This window comes from Chroicocephalus ridibundus, chromosome 1 (assembly GCF_963924245.1).
Source record: "Chroicocephalus ridibundus chromosome 1, bChrRid1.1, whole genome shotgun sequence".
Taxonomy (NCBI): Eukaryota; Metazoa; Chordata; class Aves; order Charadriiformes; family Laridae; genus Chroicocephalus; species Chroicocephalus ridibundus.
In genome coordinates, this window is record NC_086284.1 from 32,095,350 (window position 1) to 32,111,577 (window position 16,228).

The 16,228-nt window shown below is 44.4% G+C and overlaps 1 protein-coding gene across 3 annotated transcripts in view; it reads left to right on the plus strand.

Annotated features, from left to right (window-relative positions):
• Positions 1-874: 874 nt before the first annotated feature.
• Positions 875-16,228, plus strand: part of DHRS12 (dehydrogenase/reductase 12) — a 28,665-nt gene continuing 13,311 nt past the window's right edge. Inside the window, exons 1-5 of one of the 3 annotated variants that reach the window (XM_063333692.1) lie at positions 875-991; positions 1,476-1,609; positions 5,468-5,550; positions 11,643-11,735; positions 13,215-13,296. In XM_063333692.1, the coding sequence (XP_063189762.1) occupies positions 936-991; positions 1,476-1,609; positions 5,468-5,550; positions 11,643-11,735; positions 13,215-13,296 (448 nt within the window). In that variant the 5' untranslated portion in view covers positions 875-935. Of the gene's footprint in view, positions 992-1,473; positions 1,610-5,467; positions 5,551-11,642; positions 11,736-13,200; positions 13,297-16,228 lie in introns of those variants that run through there. The other 2 variants (XM_063333704.1, XM_063333698.1) reach the window with 2 other exon arrangements.

A 16,228-nucleotide genomic window follows, 5' to 3' on the forward strand; every position in this document is an offset into this window, starting at 1 on the left:
CTTCTCTGCACGCCACATAAAATACATGAATTTATCTAGCTTGCACACCAAACTTTGTAAACATATAGTTCTTTAATGTGCTTTAAAACATAATTATACCTATAATGACAACTTCCTTATGGCAAACATGGGCTGTCCAGATACGCAACTCCAAGTGATTCTCTCAGGCTTCGTAGCCCCAGTGCACATACCAGAGGAACTGAAAACACATTTTAAATTTCATTTCCCCAGCTGTCACTTGTGTACCCTTTCCTATTGGTATACTTTGCCCCATTAGTAGGGGACAGGAATTTCACAGGTTTATTCGTTACATAAAACGCTACTTAGTGTGGCTCAACACAGTCTCTTATGTTTCTGCGAAGAGTGTCCCTTTGACAGCTTTCCAGAGCAGAGGATGCAGGCCCAGGTCTGTAGCACCAAAATTCATTCCCAAAACTGAACATCCCCTTTCCAGCCCCGGCTCAGCTGAGAACAGCATTTATCCTGAGCAGGTACTCCATAAAACTCTCATTCCTTCCCTCCTCTGCCACAGCCTTCACACGGCAACATGGCACCCGCTGTTGCAGCCCAGAGAGTGCAGGGGGCTTACCCACATCGACCACTACAACACCCTGCGGGCTGGGGACATCCCACCTGGGTGGCTAAAAGCAGCCCCCCTTCCCTGGGGAAAATGGAAAGGATAAAGAAAAAACAACGCACAAGCCACTGTGGGGGAAGAGGGAGAGCAAAACGCGCCCCCCTAGACACACGTTACTCTCCCTCACACCAGGTCGTGTGGGCGCCCAGTAATGGCGGCGGCAGCGGGCAGGGCCGGGCCGCCCCTCGGCCCTTACCCTAAGGGCGGGCGGGCAGGGCCGGGCCGGGCCGGGTGCCTTATGTAAGGGCAGAGGCGGGGCCAGCCCGGCTGTGGCGGTGGCAGCAGGAGCTCCACCGCCATGTCCTGGTACCGCAACACCGTGTGGTTCGTGAAGGGGCTACGGGAGTACACGAGGTACGGCCACCGCTGACCCCGGGCTGTGGGGCCCGGGGCGGCTGCGGGCGGGGCGGGCGCCGCGCTGCGGTCAGGCCGGGGGCGTTTCTCTGCGACCGTGGGGCGTTTAACCATTTCGAGGTGTTGTATTTTTAAAATGTTTTTAATGGTAGCCTCCCTGTCGCCGACAGCGCGGACAAATTTTAAGGCTTTATCTGGGAGGTGCCCAGCGGCGCTGCCTGGGCCCGCCTCGCCCCGGGGCTGCATCTGGGCCACCTCCCAAGTGACGAAGTTTGGGCTGTGTGGCTTGTGGCGGGCAAACGCCTCAAGTTGTTGCTACATCACTCCTTGCAGTGCCACTGGTGCTGTAGGTGGCCTGTCCCACGAGTACAGAGAGTCGTGGGGAGGGGGCGTGTGCTGGGCCGTGAAGGGAGAGTGCTTTTTAACTGGGTTTTTTGGAAGTACTTTCTTCTAGTTTTCTCACAGGTGTCTCTCATTTACTCAGGAGCGGCTACGAGTCTGCTTCCAAGCACTTCAATCCAGCTGATGTGGAGGTGAATGTGGCTGGAAGATCCTTTCTGGTCACCGGCGCCAACAGTGGCATCGGCAAGGCCACAGCCACAGAGATAGCAAGGAGAGGTGAGACGGGACGAGATGAGGAGATCTGAGGGGTCCATGCAGAGAAGATGGGAGGAAGCCAGTTTGGCCTTCCAGCACAACCACAAAGGCACGGTTCCCGGGGACAAAGGGTCAGGCATGTTAATTTACAAAGCTGTTAGTGTAGGTTAGAGGTTTAAGCATCATCTGTGCTGTGAAAACTGGAATGGTGAAACAAAATTAATGGAGAATATTTGCAAAGTGTTTCTGAAGTGCACGTTTACCAAAACTGTCTTTATTACAGTGGCATCTGAGGATGTTAGTGACGGATCAAGGTCTGCTTAAGGCTGATTTGGTACTAGTAGCAGCCTGTCTGAATTTGAACTGTTTTGGAGAACTTGCAACTGTATCATATGATGAAAGAAAACAATTGACTTTACTAATCTGAGACAGGAGAGTGTAAAAGGAGCAAAAGTTGTGCTTGGTCTTAAGAATAACCTGTGCCCTTTAACTGATTGCACACAACCATTTTTTCTGTCTCTCTCTGTAAGTGAGGAAATGGTATGAACTAGAACTAGCTACTGTTGAAGGATAAACCTAATCCCTTCCAGAGTGGGCAAAATAATTCCTGTTGTGCAAGAGTGATAAGAGTTTTGGCATGTAGGATAGAAGGGAGGAGCTTGCAGCTCGTTGCTCTCTTTTTGCCTGCTTAGGTTTCATAACAATCTTACAAGGGAAAGTGGTGACTCAGTTAAATTAAACCAATTCAAAATCATTAGCATCAAAGAGCCTTTGGGTTAAAGATCCCCATCAGTGCCAGTATGTGATTGATTTTGGGTTCCCACCACTGCCATTATGTATAATAGCCTTATGTAAGTATTGCCTCATCTGATGACTCTTTTGCTCACAAATGGATATGTCTGCCAGGTTTTGCAAGCTGTCAAGCTGACTGGATCTGCATAGGATTTGGTCACCCTGTCTAGTATTTGGAGCCCAAAGAACAACCTTGGGCTCACACTGCTTGTCTGGTACCTCCTGTGGGTGTTGCTGTGCATATGAAGTTAAAATGACTCAACGGTGCCTTCCTGATCCTATCCTTGTGCCTGTTGCTCTGAAACTCAATGTCAGCTGTTGGGGCTCTGGCTTCTAGTTGAAACTCTTCAAGTATATCATGACAAGAAAATAAGGAATTTGAAGCAAAAGAATAACCAAGTTATGTTAGGTTTACCTTCAAGCGCTTCAGATCTCTGTAAATAATGACAGTCATGATGACAATTTCTTTAGCCTGAGTTCAGCTTTCCTCTGAATCAGTGTCTTATGGGTATTACAGATCCAGGCTTTCCTGTATGTCTTGTGTATTGCACTTCCAGTTTGATGCATTCGTCCCACAAGCACTCTTACAATTCCCATGTGTTGTTTAAGTTCAAATAATTTCAATCTTTGCCACGGAAAATACATTTAAATCCCTTTCCTAGCCCATAGGTCACACCAAAACTTCCCTCTCCCCTTAACAGCAAGAAAAAAGTTGATATTCAAAGCCCTTAAAACCCACCTCTATTTTTATTGAATGTTTTACACTGTAAACTATGAGAATCACAGAATGGTAGGGTTGGAAGGGACCTCTGGAGATCATCTAGTCCAACCCCCCCCTGCCAGAGCAAGGTCACCAATGTGTTGGTGACCATCAGAATGGTGACCATCTGATGTCGGTGAACATCAGAATGTTCCTGATCAGCTTGAAGACCAGCTACTTCTTCCATGTGTTTAATTTGTATCTGCACATGTTACTTGTGCTGTCCCTTGTGCTTTGGGAAGAGTTCCTTAAACAACTGCAAATGCACATCCTTAACTGCCTTAAGATCTGCAATTAAAGCCGCCTTTTGCAGTGAAGCCTGCAATCACTGTGAGAATATCCAGAGATGAGCATTGGACACTGCCCCTTCTGATTGTCTTTTCTCTCACTCATGAAATCTGCTTTCTCTGGGGCAAAAACTGTCTTTCATTCTGATCAGTATATATTCGGTACCTGTCTGTGCACAGTCCCTTCCATGCATGGTGTATGTGTAACACAAAGTGAAGATGAACCTTTTATTAAACATTGGTTAGTGTCATTTGTATGACTATCCCAAATTAAGGAGTTTCGCCACTGTGGTTGTGCACTTGTTAAAAGTAACGCAACCAGCTCTGACAGTGCAGTAGAGGAATCATACCCTGTTAGAAATTTTCAGAAGAACCTTGAGGCTTGTTGCCTGCATCAGCTGCATGCCAAGTATACTTGCTGTAATGGTGGTTAGTGGAAAAACATCTCTCTTGGACAGAAAACTTCATTATCAGACTGCACACTAAGCTGTGCAGTGTGTGACTGCTCTATCCCTAGGTTAGACTTGGTGTCTTACGTTTGGGTTCTGGGCACTAGAAGAGTGACCCGGCACTGTTGTTTCTATTATCATGCCTTTGGGATTACATTGCTTGAGCCTTCTAGTGGTGGACTGCTAGCAACCCCTAAAACACCTTTAACGATAGGTTAAAGTATAGAGTATGGTTGAGATTAACACATTACTTGTAATGATCACAAATACATAATGATACAAATACGTAGCATAAAAATGGATTATGCCTACCTGTACTTCAGCCCTGTTTTCGAAGGCTCTCTTTAATGTGGCTAAGCTATGAGGAAAGTATCCAGGCCTTTGAGAGAAACCTTGCCCTGTTTATTCCTTTTCATAGAAAAGCTGGTTGGAAGGGACCTCTAGAGGTCATCTCGTCCAGCATGCCACTTGAAGCAAGACTTTTGCCAGCACTAGATTGTTTTGTCTCGCTGCGTCTTGCAAGGATGGAAATTATGCTGCCTCTTGGGACAGCCTGATCTATTTAGAAGAAAACCAGTGAAAAATTTTTTTCTTGATGCTTGACCTAAACATCCCAAGCTGCAATTTGTAGCTGTGGTCCTTGTCATAGCTCTCACTGCTGAGAAGAATTCTGGTATCTGGCATTTTTATTTCCTTTTCACAGAGCAATTCCACTCACTTGTGTTGTTCAAGGCCTTTATTGATCTTTCTAAGGTATGTGTCAAAAGAAGTATTTATGATACGGATGCCTTTGCTTCAGTTGCCAGTGTAGCTCTGGTATTTTATCAACACTAAACAGGATGCGCAAACTTGACAGTAAATAGTTTGGGTGGACAGTACCTGGAATGCAGCGGCATTCTCCAGCCGTGCCTGAGGACCCTATTACAGCATGGTGCTTTCTCCCTTCTGCGTGCCTTCATAGGGACCAGAGCCAAGCAGAAATCTTCTAGCTTTCTTACTACATCTGCTCTTTGTATCCTAAACCTTTTGTTTGAAGGACCTGTGCCTTAGTCCTTTGACAGACCCTGTTGGGATTCTTGGTATCTCTGGTCTGCCTGATGGTGCTGCTGGGTCGGTGCTTTTTGGGGGGAGTTTGACTCTAGGAATGGCCCAAAGGTGGTGGACCTGGAAATGCTAGGGGGTGCCATGGCCCTAACCAGCTCTCAGCTCACCAGCAAGTGTAACAGGAGCCATGAGAGCTCCACAGACATGAGCTGCAGTAGGATTAATGAAAAGCCACCATTAGTTCTTGGCACAGAGAAATGGGACTGTTGGTTGTGCGCAGCTCAGGAACGTTCTGCCTGCTGGGAAGCTCTTATGATATTTCAGTGACCATCTGACCAGTGTTGCCACTGTTACTAGCAGGCTATAGATGTCCCACAAACTGGAATGCAATTACAATAGGTTTTTTGTTTAATTTGGATTGTATTAAAAACTAACGCTGAACAAGAACTGCAAATTATACATCCCTTCCTGCCTCTCCTTTTTCACTGATGCCTCCCCCAAATGCAGTTAATAATAACCAAATGTATTTCTCGTCAAAATCCACCAGGTGGCACGGTTCATCTGGTTTGCCGAAATAAGGAGCGGGCTGAGGTTGCCAAAGGAGAAATAGTGACAGAAACGGGCAATCAGGTGAGGTTTTTTCAGTCTTTTTTTTACTCTTAGAAAGATTGTTAATATGAAAGACTTCAGAGGCCTTGATATAGTCTGTTTTGTCATTTTGCTGTTGTGTTTTTAACAGTATTTCCATGTGGACATGGAAGCATCTAGTAGTTTATCATCCATATGATTTGAAGTGATTTAATTTCACTAGGTGATGGTTTCTGTGACTATAGCATCACCAGCAGCATGCTGTTTTATTTAATGTTTGTTGTCGATGTGTTTTGTTTTGTCCTACTTACTATTCCTAACTATGTGGCTGGGACTTTTAACAATTAATGCATTGCAACACTTGCAATAACGTTTATGAGTTTACAGCATTGGAGTTGAAGGTTTTATGTGTCTGAATAACATGCTTTTGATTTGCTAAGGTTGGCTGCTCTGTGAAATCCTGTGTGGTCCTAGTTCCACGCTCTACAGACTTTTCCATCTCCTTTTCATATAGTATCTCTTCCTTACCTCTTCCCTTTTGTTACAGATTCTTTTTGCTTCCACATATATCACTCTACAGTATAGCCTGGTAGCTGTCACTGTTACTTTTGCTAATTAGTTAGGAGGGTGTGCTTATGGAGAAGTGCAGTCATTGTCTTTCTATCTTGGTGTACTCGTTTTGGTTGGGATAGAGTTAATTTTCTTCATAGCAGCTCCTATGGTGCTATGTTTTGGATTTGCGACCAAAACGGTGTTGACAACCCATGTTTTAGTTATTGCTGAACAGTGCTCGCACAGCCTTTTCTGCTTCTCACCCTGCCCCACCAGTGAGCAGGCTGGGGATTCCACAAGAAGTTGGGAGGGGACACACTGGGACAGTTGACCCCAGCTGACCAAAGAGATATCCCAATACTGTATGATGTTGTGTTCAGCAATAAAAGCCGGGGGAAGAAGGAGGAAGGGGGGACATGGGGACATTCACATTTATGGTGTTTGGCTTTGGCTGTTGCACGTGATGAAGACCTGCTTTCCTGGGGATTGCTAAACACCTGCCTGACAATGGGAAGTAGTGAATGAATTCTTTATTTTGCTTTGTTTGCATACACAGCTCTGTTTCACTTATTAAACTGTACTCAAGCCCCAAGTTTTGTCTGTTTTACCCTTCTGATTCTCTCCCCCATCCTACTGGGAGGGGAGTGAGCAAGTGGCTGTGTGGGGCTTAACTGCCTACTGGGGTTAGCCCACAATGCTTGGATGAAGAGCTATCTTCATTTTAAATAGTGACTTGGCTCCTGAGCACAGTATTTTGATTCCAGTAATAGTTTTTAATGTGGATCAAAAATTCTGAAGACTTTTTATGGTTAGAGATACCATATTCACTAAATTTCTGCTCTTTGGTTTCAGCTCCCTAGTGTGTCACAACGAGCATTACACTTGGTTCTTGAATGGTGGTGAATTAGATCAGTCCTTATGTAGAAATAAATACTTTCCATCTGTCTATAACTGTGTAATCCTATGGCTATAGTAAGACTGGTGATTATCTGTGTTACCTCCTTTTCTAACTGCAGTCAGACAGCTTTTGAAGAGGGGTGAGTTCGATGACCTCTGACGGATCCTTCATGTTCTGTTTTCTGTCATTTGGTGAAACAAAACTCGAGGCAAATAATGTTCTTCCTCTAACAGCAGCACAATTGCTGCATTCCCAGTTCTTGGTAGACTGCAAACCTGTGGTTTCTCTAGTAATGAAAGGGTATGAGAGCACTGCAGAACTTGTTCGTGACCCTGGGGACAGAGCACTTGTATAGAAAGCAGCATTCAGTGAAGTGTTAGATGAGCTGTACGAGAGGCCCTGTGGGACATGTGACTGTACTAGGAAGAGTCATTTTAATAAGGAGTCCACAAGACATCCTTCTTTATAAGTGCTTATTCAGAAGCAATCCAGGGAGATAATAAAATGCTTTATCTGCAATGTGACAAGCTGTGTCCAGACTTAACTTGTTTTTCCTGATCATATGGACAGAGGTCCTGTTGTCGTATATGCCATAGATTTTTCTCCATCTTCCACAGCAACACAAGCTGGAGTTCAGTGTTGAAATAGAGCTATTATTTGGCAGGCACCTGCACCTAGACCTGGGAGCTGGGAAGTTCTCCTAATCTGTTAAAGTAAGTAGATCTAGTCACAAAGATTAGGTTTCACTTTGAAAATGATTTTGCCACCATTGAGGACTTTTATAGGGAACAGGCCTCTGGGTCCTTTTTCTGAGCCAATTTGACAGTCTTCGGCAGATAAGTGTTGATTTAGATCTTTTTCAGTCTCTGAAATCACTTGTAATATTGAACATCTGCCCAGAAAACTTCAGCTCTTCTGTTTCAGTAGATAATGGTAGTAGCGTTGAAAGTAGAGGTATCCAGTTAGACACAGTAGAGCAGTGTCAAGATTTTGGTCAGAAATGAACATTATGATGAGAAAATTCTGACCTAACTGAACTAAGGAGCCGAAATCCAGTGGCTAGAGAGAAAAAAGTAATGTGGTTTTTATCTGCAGGGAAGCAGAATTACAGGCAGGGAATGATGCCTTATAATTTTCTCAGCTTCTTCACTTACCTCATTTGCTTGTATAATAGGTATTTAAAGAAACAGCTTTGAAAGAGAGGAGGTCTTTTAATGATTATTTGTTGTTTTGCATGAGAACACATCCTCTGCATAATTATTTTAGAACTGCCTTTTCCTGGGATACGCCATAAGACTATCTGGTACGTTTTTGAGACTAAGTGCTATCTAGGAGAAGAGTAGGAGTTCACATGCCTTTTGTATGCTGATAAATGCCACTGTGCTTGTACTTGGTAGAACACAAATTTGCACAAAGCAAGAGACTTGCCTGTAACAAACAGTAAAAAGTTTTGGATGTTTTGGAGAGAGGAGATATTTCTAGCTTTAGTGGTTTAGAAAATTATAACTTTGCTCTATGTCAGTCTTTTCCTTTCTTTATTTTCTTGCACCCGCATCCCTGGCTGTAGTATTTCAAAACGTTGCAAGACTGTTGTGACATGGGGTGGCTAACAAGGACTTAGCAGTTAATGCAGCACTTAGCATGGAAGGGGGTGCAGAAGGCACCTGACACTCTGAGGCAGCTGGAGTGAGTGCAGTGATTTTCTCCTGCCCTGGTTGGAGTGACTGTGCCTGGCACATGGGAGGCTAACCCAGACAGAGCTTCAGAGAAATGATGTGGCAGATGTTGGACTGCAGGGAGTGACTGGTATTTTTCCCTGAGCCTGGGGCAGGGCTTGATGGTGGCCTCATCTGTTGGGTTCTGCTGTGGTCAAGGTGCTGGGCTGCCAGGTGAAGTGACTGCAGGAGATGAGCTGGCTGCATAACTGTAGGGAACAGAACAGAAACAGGAGATTGACAGGGTCTCTGCAGAGAGTAGAAGAGCACAAATCCCACATTGCATGGATGGAGGGACAGCTAGAAGGAAGCTCGAGTAAGCGGTGGATAGAGACTTCTAAGATGGGGAGGAATGGAAGCTTGTGACTGCTGGCACCAGAAGGCAGGCTCATTCTCTGTCTGCAGATGTGCGTTTATAGGATAGGTATGGTGCCATGGTAACAGATGAGGAAGAACAAGCTCTGTCAGGGGAGGTGTTGAAGCCAGATGAGCCCGAACCATTGTCGGCACTGGGAGGAAGTGATGGGTGATAATGGCTGGAGGCTCCCTCCTGTGGGGGATGGAGGCACCCATCTGCAGTCTTGGCTTGATATGTTGAGAGATTTGTCACTTCCTGAGGACTCAGATCTAGGGAATTGTAGAGAGTCTGCTGAGGCTCATGTGGATGTCAGACTAATACCTTTTGTTGCCCAACCACATGGGCACCCATGACATTGTCAGGGGTGACCCTGAGTTCATCAGGAGAGCTTATAGAGGGTGAAGGGCATGGGAGCCCAAATAGTGCTCTCCCGAATCCTTCCAGTGGAAGGGAAGGGCTTGGGTAGATGCATATGCACCCTGCAGGTCAACACCTGAATGTGCAGTTGGTGTCACTTTGGCCTTTGTCACTTTGTCTTTGACCTTTATGACCTCTTTGACCTTCTCTGAGAAATGAGCATTGCTGAGCAGGAATGACAAAGGGGAGCAAGAGTATCTTTGCCAACAGATTTGCTAAGCTAGTGAGGAGGGCTTTAAACTGGTTTCACTGGGGGATAGTGACCAAACCCAGAAGAGTACTGGAGTCACGGGACAGTGAGTATGTGTCTAGGGGACAGCAAAATGGAGGAGGCTCTCGCAGTTTTCATGTGAAAACAATATGACTGGGAGCCCATCTCAGATGCCTGTACATGAGTATGCATAGCATAGGCAACAAACAGGAATCCATGCATAGTTGCTGAGCTGTGATCTCACTGGAATTAGAGAGGTATGGTTGCCATGACTATAGACTGCTGGAATGGATGTATACAGGCCCTTTTAGAAGTGCAAGCTGGGAAGACAAGGAGAAGGAGTTGTGCTTTATGCAAAGGAGTCGCTTGAATGCATGGAGCTTTGCTCTGAAACAGGTAATGAGCCAGTTGAGAGCTTATGGGTAAGGCACAGAGGTCAGATCAATGTGGATGACATCATGGTGGGTGTCTGCTACAGACTGCCTGATGTTGTAGAGGCAGTAGATGGAGCCTTTTTTAGAAGGCTAGGGAAGCCCTGTGATCACAGGTCCTGGTACTCATGGAGCACTTGAACCACCCTCATACCTGCTGGCAACACGGCAGGGCATAAACAATCTAGGAGATTTCTGGAGAGCATTGAGGACAATTTGGCTCAGAAAGTAGCAACCACAGTACAAAGCTGATCTGTTAACCATTTTATAGTGGCACCCCCCCATGAGTCAACACAGGGGCAAAAACTGTTCAACGTCTCTTTGAACAACTTGGATGATGGAGTGAAGTGCAATCTTTGTCAGATGGCAGATGATCTCAAGTGGGGGAACTGGAGAGCAGGGCTGCTATTCAGAGGGATTTAACAGGTGAGGAAGTGGCCTGGGATGGAGTGACCCCATGGAGCAGTACAGGTTGGGACTAGCTGGCTGGAAAGCAGCTTTGCAGAAAAAGGACCTGGAGTGACAAGTTGTCCCTAAGTGCGCAGTGTGTGTGCCCTGGGGCAAGGAAGGGCAACCACATCTCAAGCTGTATGAACACAAGTGTAGCCAGCGGGCTGAGGGAGGCGCATCTTCCTCTCTATTAAGCCTTTGTTAGACCACAGCAGGAGTCCTGTGCCCAGTTTTGGTCTCTGCAGGATAAGGAGGTCATTGATGTCCTGGAGTGAGTCCAGTGGAGGGCTGCCAATGTGACTAGGGAGATGGGACATGTGATGTGCAAGGAGAGGCTGAGAGGGCTGACTTTGCTCAGTACTAAGAAGAGAAGGCTGAGATGGGTCTTACTGTAGTCTGCAGCCATGTGATGGGAGGGTGAAGGGAAGGCAGTGCCATGCTCCTCTTGGAGGTCTGCAGTGAAAGGACAAGAGGTAGCAGACACAGATTGTATCAGGGAAAATTTCTGACTATATAGTAGGATTATTTTTTTTTCACCATGAGGGTGGTCAAACACTGGAGCAGGGTACTCGGAGAGGCTGGTGAATCTCTGTACTAGGAAATAAAACTTCCCCGGACAACCTAATCTCAGTTACCTGCCTTGAGACGGCGGTGGGACCAAGCAGCCTCCAGAGGTCCCTTCCAACCTAAATTCTTCTCTAATGCTGTGACCTTGAGCGTTACTTTAGAAAGTTGCTTTCAGCTAAAGAGGAAACTGCTGTATGAATTGTTTAAACAGAAGGTTTGCAAGCTTTGCAATATTTTTCTAGTTCTCTGCTGTGCCTGACTGTCTGTCACCTATATTTATCTAAGTAGCACTCTCTTTTAATAAATTCGGCATTAAAACACGATGGCTCAGAAGCAACTGATTCAAATGACTAAACATGTTTTAAAGACTAGAATTAGAGTTCCCAGTTGTGCACGTTAACTGTATTTTATTTATGTTCTGGAGATAATATTTTTTGATACTGCTCAAATACGTTTTTACCTAGACAGGCCTTAGCAGTGAACAGGGTCTCTTCACTCTCCATGCTGATTGTAATGTACTTTTTCTTTCCTTTAGAATATCTTCTTGCATATTGTGGATATATCTAATCCCAGAGAAATCTGGAGGTTTGCTGAAAAATTCAAAAATGAACATAAATTAAACGTGTTGGTAAGTTTGCATAGTTAAATCACCTGTCTGTCTTTGGAGTGTGTAGCCTCTGAACTTGTTCAATGGATAGTCTAGATTTTACAATTTGACCTGCAGTTCTGTACTTAATTTTCTCTAGATGTTGCTGCAGTAGTCTCTGTGGTCCATTTGCCCTTGTCTATTCTCAGTTCACACACACAGATATGACATTAAAAAAATAATAGAGAAATGCAGTAGTTTTTTAGCTGCATCTTTTGAGGTTCTCACCACGCAAACATTGTAGCCTTTAGGTTGCATGTTAGGCTATGCACATTCTGCTAAACAGAATATGGCAAGGACTGATGCCTCCTCCCAAGAGATGATTACATTTGCTTTGAGCTCGTCTCTCTTAAAGATTAAACTTTTATAGAAAATCTAGTTAGAGCAGTCTAAAACAGAGCGAGGGAGAGAGCAAGCAGTTAAGCAGCATGACTGGTAAGGAGTTCAGTCCTCCTTCCCCTTTACTGAGCTGTGAAAATTTGCTCTGGGGGCTGAACTAAAACTGAGGCACCTGGAGCAGTTGTTTAGCTGCTTACTAGATGAGGAAATTCTGGCAGAAATGGGAAATTTGCTTTTGAGGAGTGGCAGTGAATGAGCAGGAAGGTATGTAGGGGCAAGTCTCTTTTTTGAGGTGGGAAATAAAAGCTTGAGCTTCCTCTGGTAGGTAATGCAAAGAAAGAAGTGTGTCAGAGAATATGCTAGCTTCACACAGCTTGCAAGCTTCAGGCCCTTCCTGAGGTTTTACCTTACAGTGCATCCATGCTGTGTGGGGCAGCGTTGTTTTAGCAATGTGTGAGTCAGGTGGGTTATCTGTGCAGGATTATCTGGCAGAGAGAAAAGCTGGGGTCCCTACAACCTTGGCGCGAAGTTAGTATAAAGTACCTCTGCTGGTTAGCTCTACTCTTCTCAGGGCTAACTAGGCTGCTGCAACTTGCTGACCTGGATAATCTGCCAAGTTTGGAGCTAATTTATTTAATTTACTGAGGGTGGGAGTTCCTGTGGGCCGTTCTACCGCATGTTGCACAGCTTCCCATAGCGAACTTCCCCTAATGGAGAACACATCACCACATAGCGTGGATTGTGTGGGGTCAGTGTGGTCTCTCAGATGAGACTAGCAAACTACACTGCATATTTATGTTCTAATATCTGCTTTACCACTTGCTTAGTATTTTCTGTAAGAAAAGAGTTTAAAAACATGGAGTAAGGCACTTAAGAGGACTGTTGGCTCTTAGGGTAATACATTTGCACTGATCCATTTCTCTGAAGATCCTTTCTTTTGTGAAAAACTTTTGTGGTCAGTGGCAGAGTAGTGTGACTTGGAATGGCATGGTTTATTGAAACAGTTTGTAACTTTGTGTTACAGTGTCAGAAAACAGCAAACTAGCCTGGACTGCTTGTGTGTATGGTTTTGTTTGTAGAAATTTGTGTAGATTATTTTTGTTTACAGGAGTTGTCTTACAGATCAACAATGCAGGATGTATGGTGAATAACAGAGAATTAACTGGAGATGGACTTGAAAAAAACTTCGCAACAAACACTCTGGGTGAGTATTGAAGGCTTAGTTCTGAAATACGGTACTTATTTTGGTTACAGAAGTATGTGTTTACAGCTGGATGTGTGAGGTGTGTACTCCCACTCAAAGAGGCGTTCTACTATTGCTGTACCAGGGAAGGAGTGGGGAAAGGAAAAGAGGCAATATTACAGCTTGTTTGGAGTGTCAGTTTTTAATTTCTCCATTTTTCAGTTGTTCTCCTGTCAGTGCCTTTGTTTATTATAGTAGCAGTGGACAATTGCGGATAAGATTTAATTAAAATTATTCTGAAATTTGCTAGGAAGCTTCGTTCCAAACAGTGCTGCTAATGATACTCTTTGTAGTAAGTGGGCCGGTGGCTTGGATAGAGGTTGGAGTATGTTCATATATTTAAAAAGACATGAAAATTTTTCACAGAATCACAAAATGGTTCGGGTTGGAAGGGACCTTAAAGATCATCTAGTTCCAGCCCCCCTGCCCTGCCCCATACCCCCACTAGACCAGGCTGCTCAAAGCCCCATCCAGCCTGGCCTTGAACACTTCCAGGGATGGGGCATCCACAGCTTCCCTGGGCAACCTGTTCCAGTGCCTCACCACCCTCACAGTAAAGAATTTCTTAGTAGGCCTGAACAGCCCCATTTGATGTGACAGAGGCACTGTGTAGGAAGACTGTGCCTTGTAGTGCTCTGGACTCTCTCAAACAGTCGCAACATCTAGTCGAGTGATTGAGCAGTACTGGGTAGGTCTTAGGTACTCCACATATAAGGGGGGTATCCCATGAACTGTGTGGCGGAGTTATATGAGAGACAAATTAAGGGAAGCAAATGAAGAGGGAAAGGGGAGATGTGCATGAGCAGGGAAGACGGTGAGCAAAGTGGAAGGTTACCCCCGTAAAAGCTATGGAAAAGATTTGAGCAAACAGCCAGTCAGCAGAGAGAATAGCTGTCTGCTGCCACGGATATCTGTAGGGCTGAAAGCTGCACCTCTTGCAGAGAGGTGTGCTTCCCATCAACCAACAGTCCTGACACTCTGTTCCCTCTGCCTCCATGCAAGGTAGGAGACTTTCTCAAGAGACTGTCTTTGTTTCCTGTTTCTGTGACTGTTTTCCTCTTGTTCATCAGTATCTGGGACAAGGAAGGGGGAAGCTTAGGCTATAAAGATTGGGCATTTATAGAGCTCATGTAGCCTGGAAACCATTGTTGGGTTTTATTCTTAGCCTTTTTCCCTCATTGCTTCCTTAATTCCTATTTACTTTTGAAAACTAACATTTTGGGCATAAATGTCTTGTGCTTAGCTGATATGGTGCATGCAGCTTTTTTTTTCTGTAATTCTGACTACATCAAACTGACAATTAACTCAAGTATAAGGGCACAGATTCATTTTCTTCAAGTTAATCTTCTGCTGACATTCTTCTGTTTCTCATGGCCAAAATTCAAAATGAATTTTATTTTGCCATCAAATTTGCCCTGTCTGCAGAAGTACAAGAACCTTCTACCTTGAGAAATTTATTCACCTTAAATTAGTTCAACCCTCCTGTGGTCTTTCAAACAAAAATCCAGCAACGCGCAAAGGTGCAGTTCTTCCAGAGAGAAGAAGAGTGAAACAAATTCAAGAGTCTGAATGTGGAAGTGTTTTGGTTTAATTCTAAACATTGAGAAAATTAATTGCTGAGGAACTGTACTGCTGCATCACTTGAATTTGGATTTTATCACAGAAGTAGAAGCAGCAAGTTCTCCTTTCCCAGCTGTAAATCAGCCTCACTAGAGATATACAGCTGCACAGAGGAAGCTGAATTACAATTGTAGCGAACTGGGAAAATGCCTGTATTATCTTTTGTGAGTGTTACGTATAGGTCTCCTTTATTCATTAGTGTGTCACTAGCTGCATGACTGTACAAGAAAGTCAAGGAGGTGATTGCACATTTGAGCAGATAAGGTAAAGCAGATAACTCATCCTCTGTTGTCCAACTTCTGCAGAGTTCAGGCAAGGACTGGGTTGTTTGCTTAGACTGGTTCTCTCTAGGCAGCAATAAGGGTTACATTTTGAAGCTTTTAGAGCTGAGTGGGGCTTGGTTGAGCTGGAAGAGGCTGTCTGCAAGAGAAAGCTGGGCTTGCAGGTCAGACACATGAAGGACCAACGCTATCAACAGTGCAGGGTTTTTTTTTCTTCAGAGATGGGGTAATAAATAATATCTGCTGGAGTCATGGTAGGAGAAAGCTGTATGGAGAAATACATATCAGAGTAGATACTGTGTTAAGTCATTTCCCTCAGCACTAGGTACCTTTGGGCATGCGTTACTTTGGAGAAGTTACTTCTGTATCTGTAACTATCTGTGGTTATAGGTTCCCAGAGAAAAACTTGGCTAAATTAGATATAGCTGGTGTATAGGTTGCCTGTAAACTAGAATGTGGTCTGAGAGAACAAACAAAATTCCCCTCTCTGCTTCTTTCCACAGAAAAGCTAAAGCCTGATGGGTGACGTGGGCTCAAGGCCCCTGTTTTGAAAATCTGCAGTTATCCCCCTCAGCAGCAGCATCGAGACAATAACTCATGACTGCCTGATTTCTGCAGAAATAAGATGGAATAATATTAATATTTTTTTCAGATCTTCACATGCAGAGTGTTCCTTGCATCTTTCTTTCACTGTTTGTTTCTACCCTGGGTCTTAGCTGTGGTCTAGAAAAGGATAGTGTAAGTTGTAATTATCTAAAAATGCAAGACTCTGAACTATAACATGCTTTAAATGCAAGACAGAGTCTTTGAATTCTGTAGCTGATATCTGATTAATGTTTATATAAGCTGTAGAATTGCTTATTTAGGTGTCTAAAATGCTGTGGAGCTTTTAAATCCAAACTAAGAATATTTTCCTCTTGACTGACTTGTTAGTGTGTTTTCAAGCATAATGGATGTTAGAGTTCAGTTCTAATTGATAATCTGACTCGTGA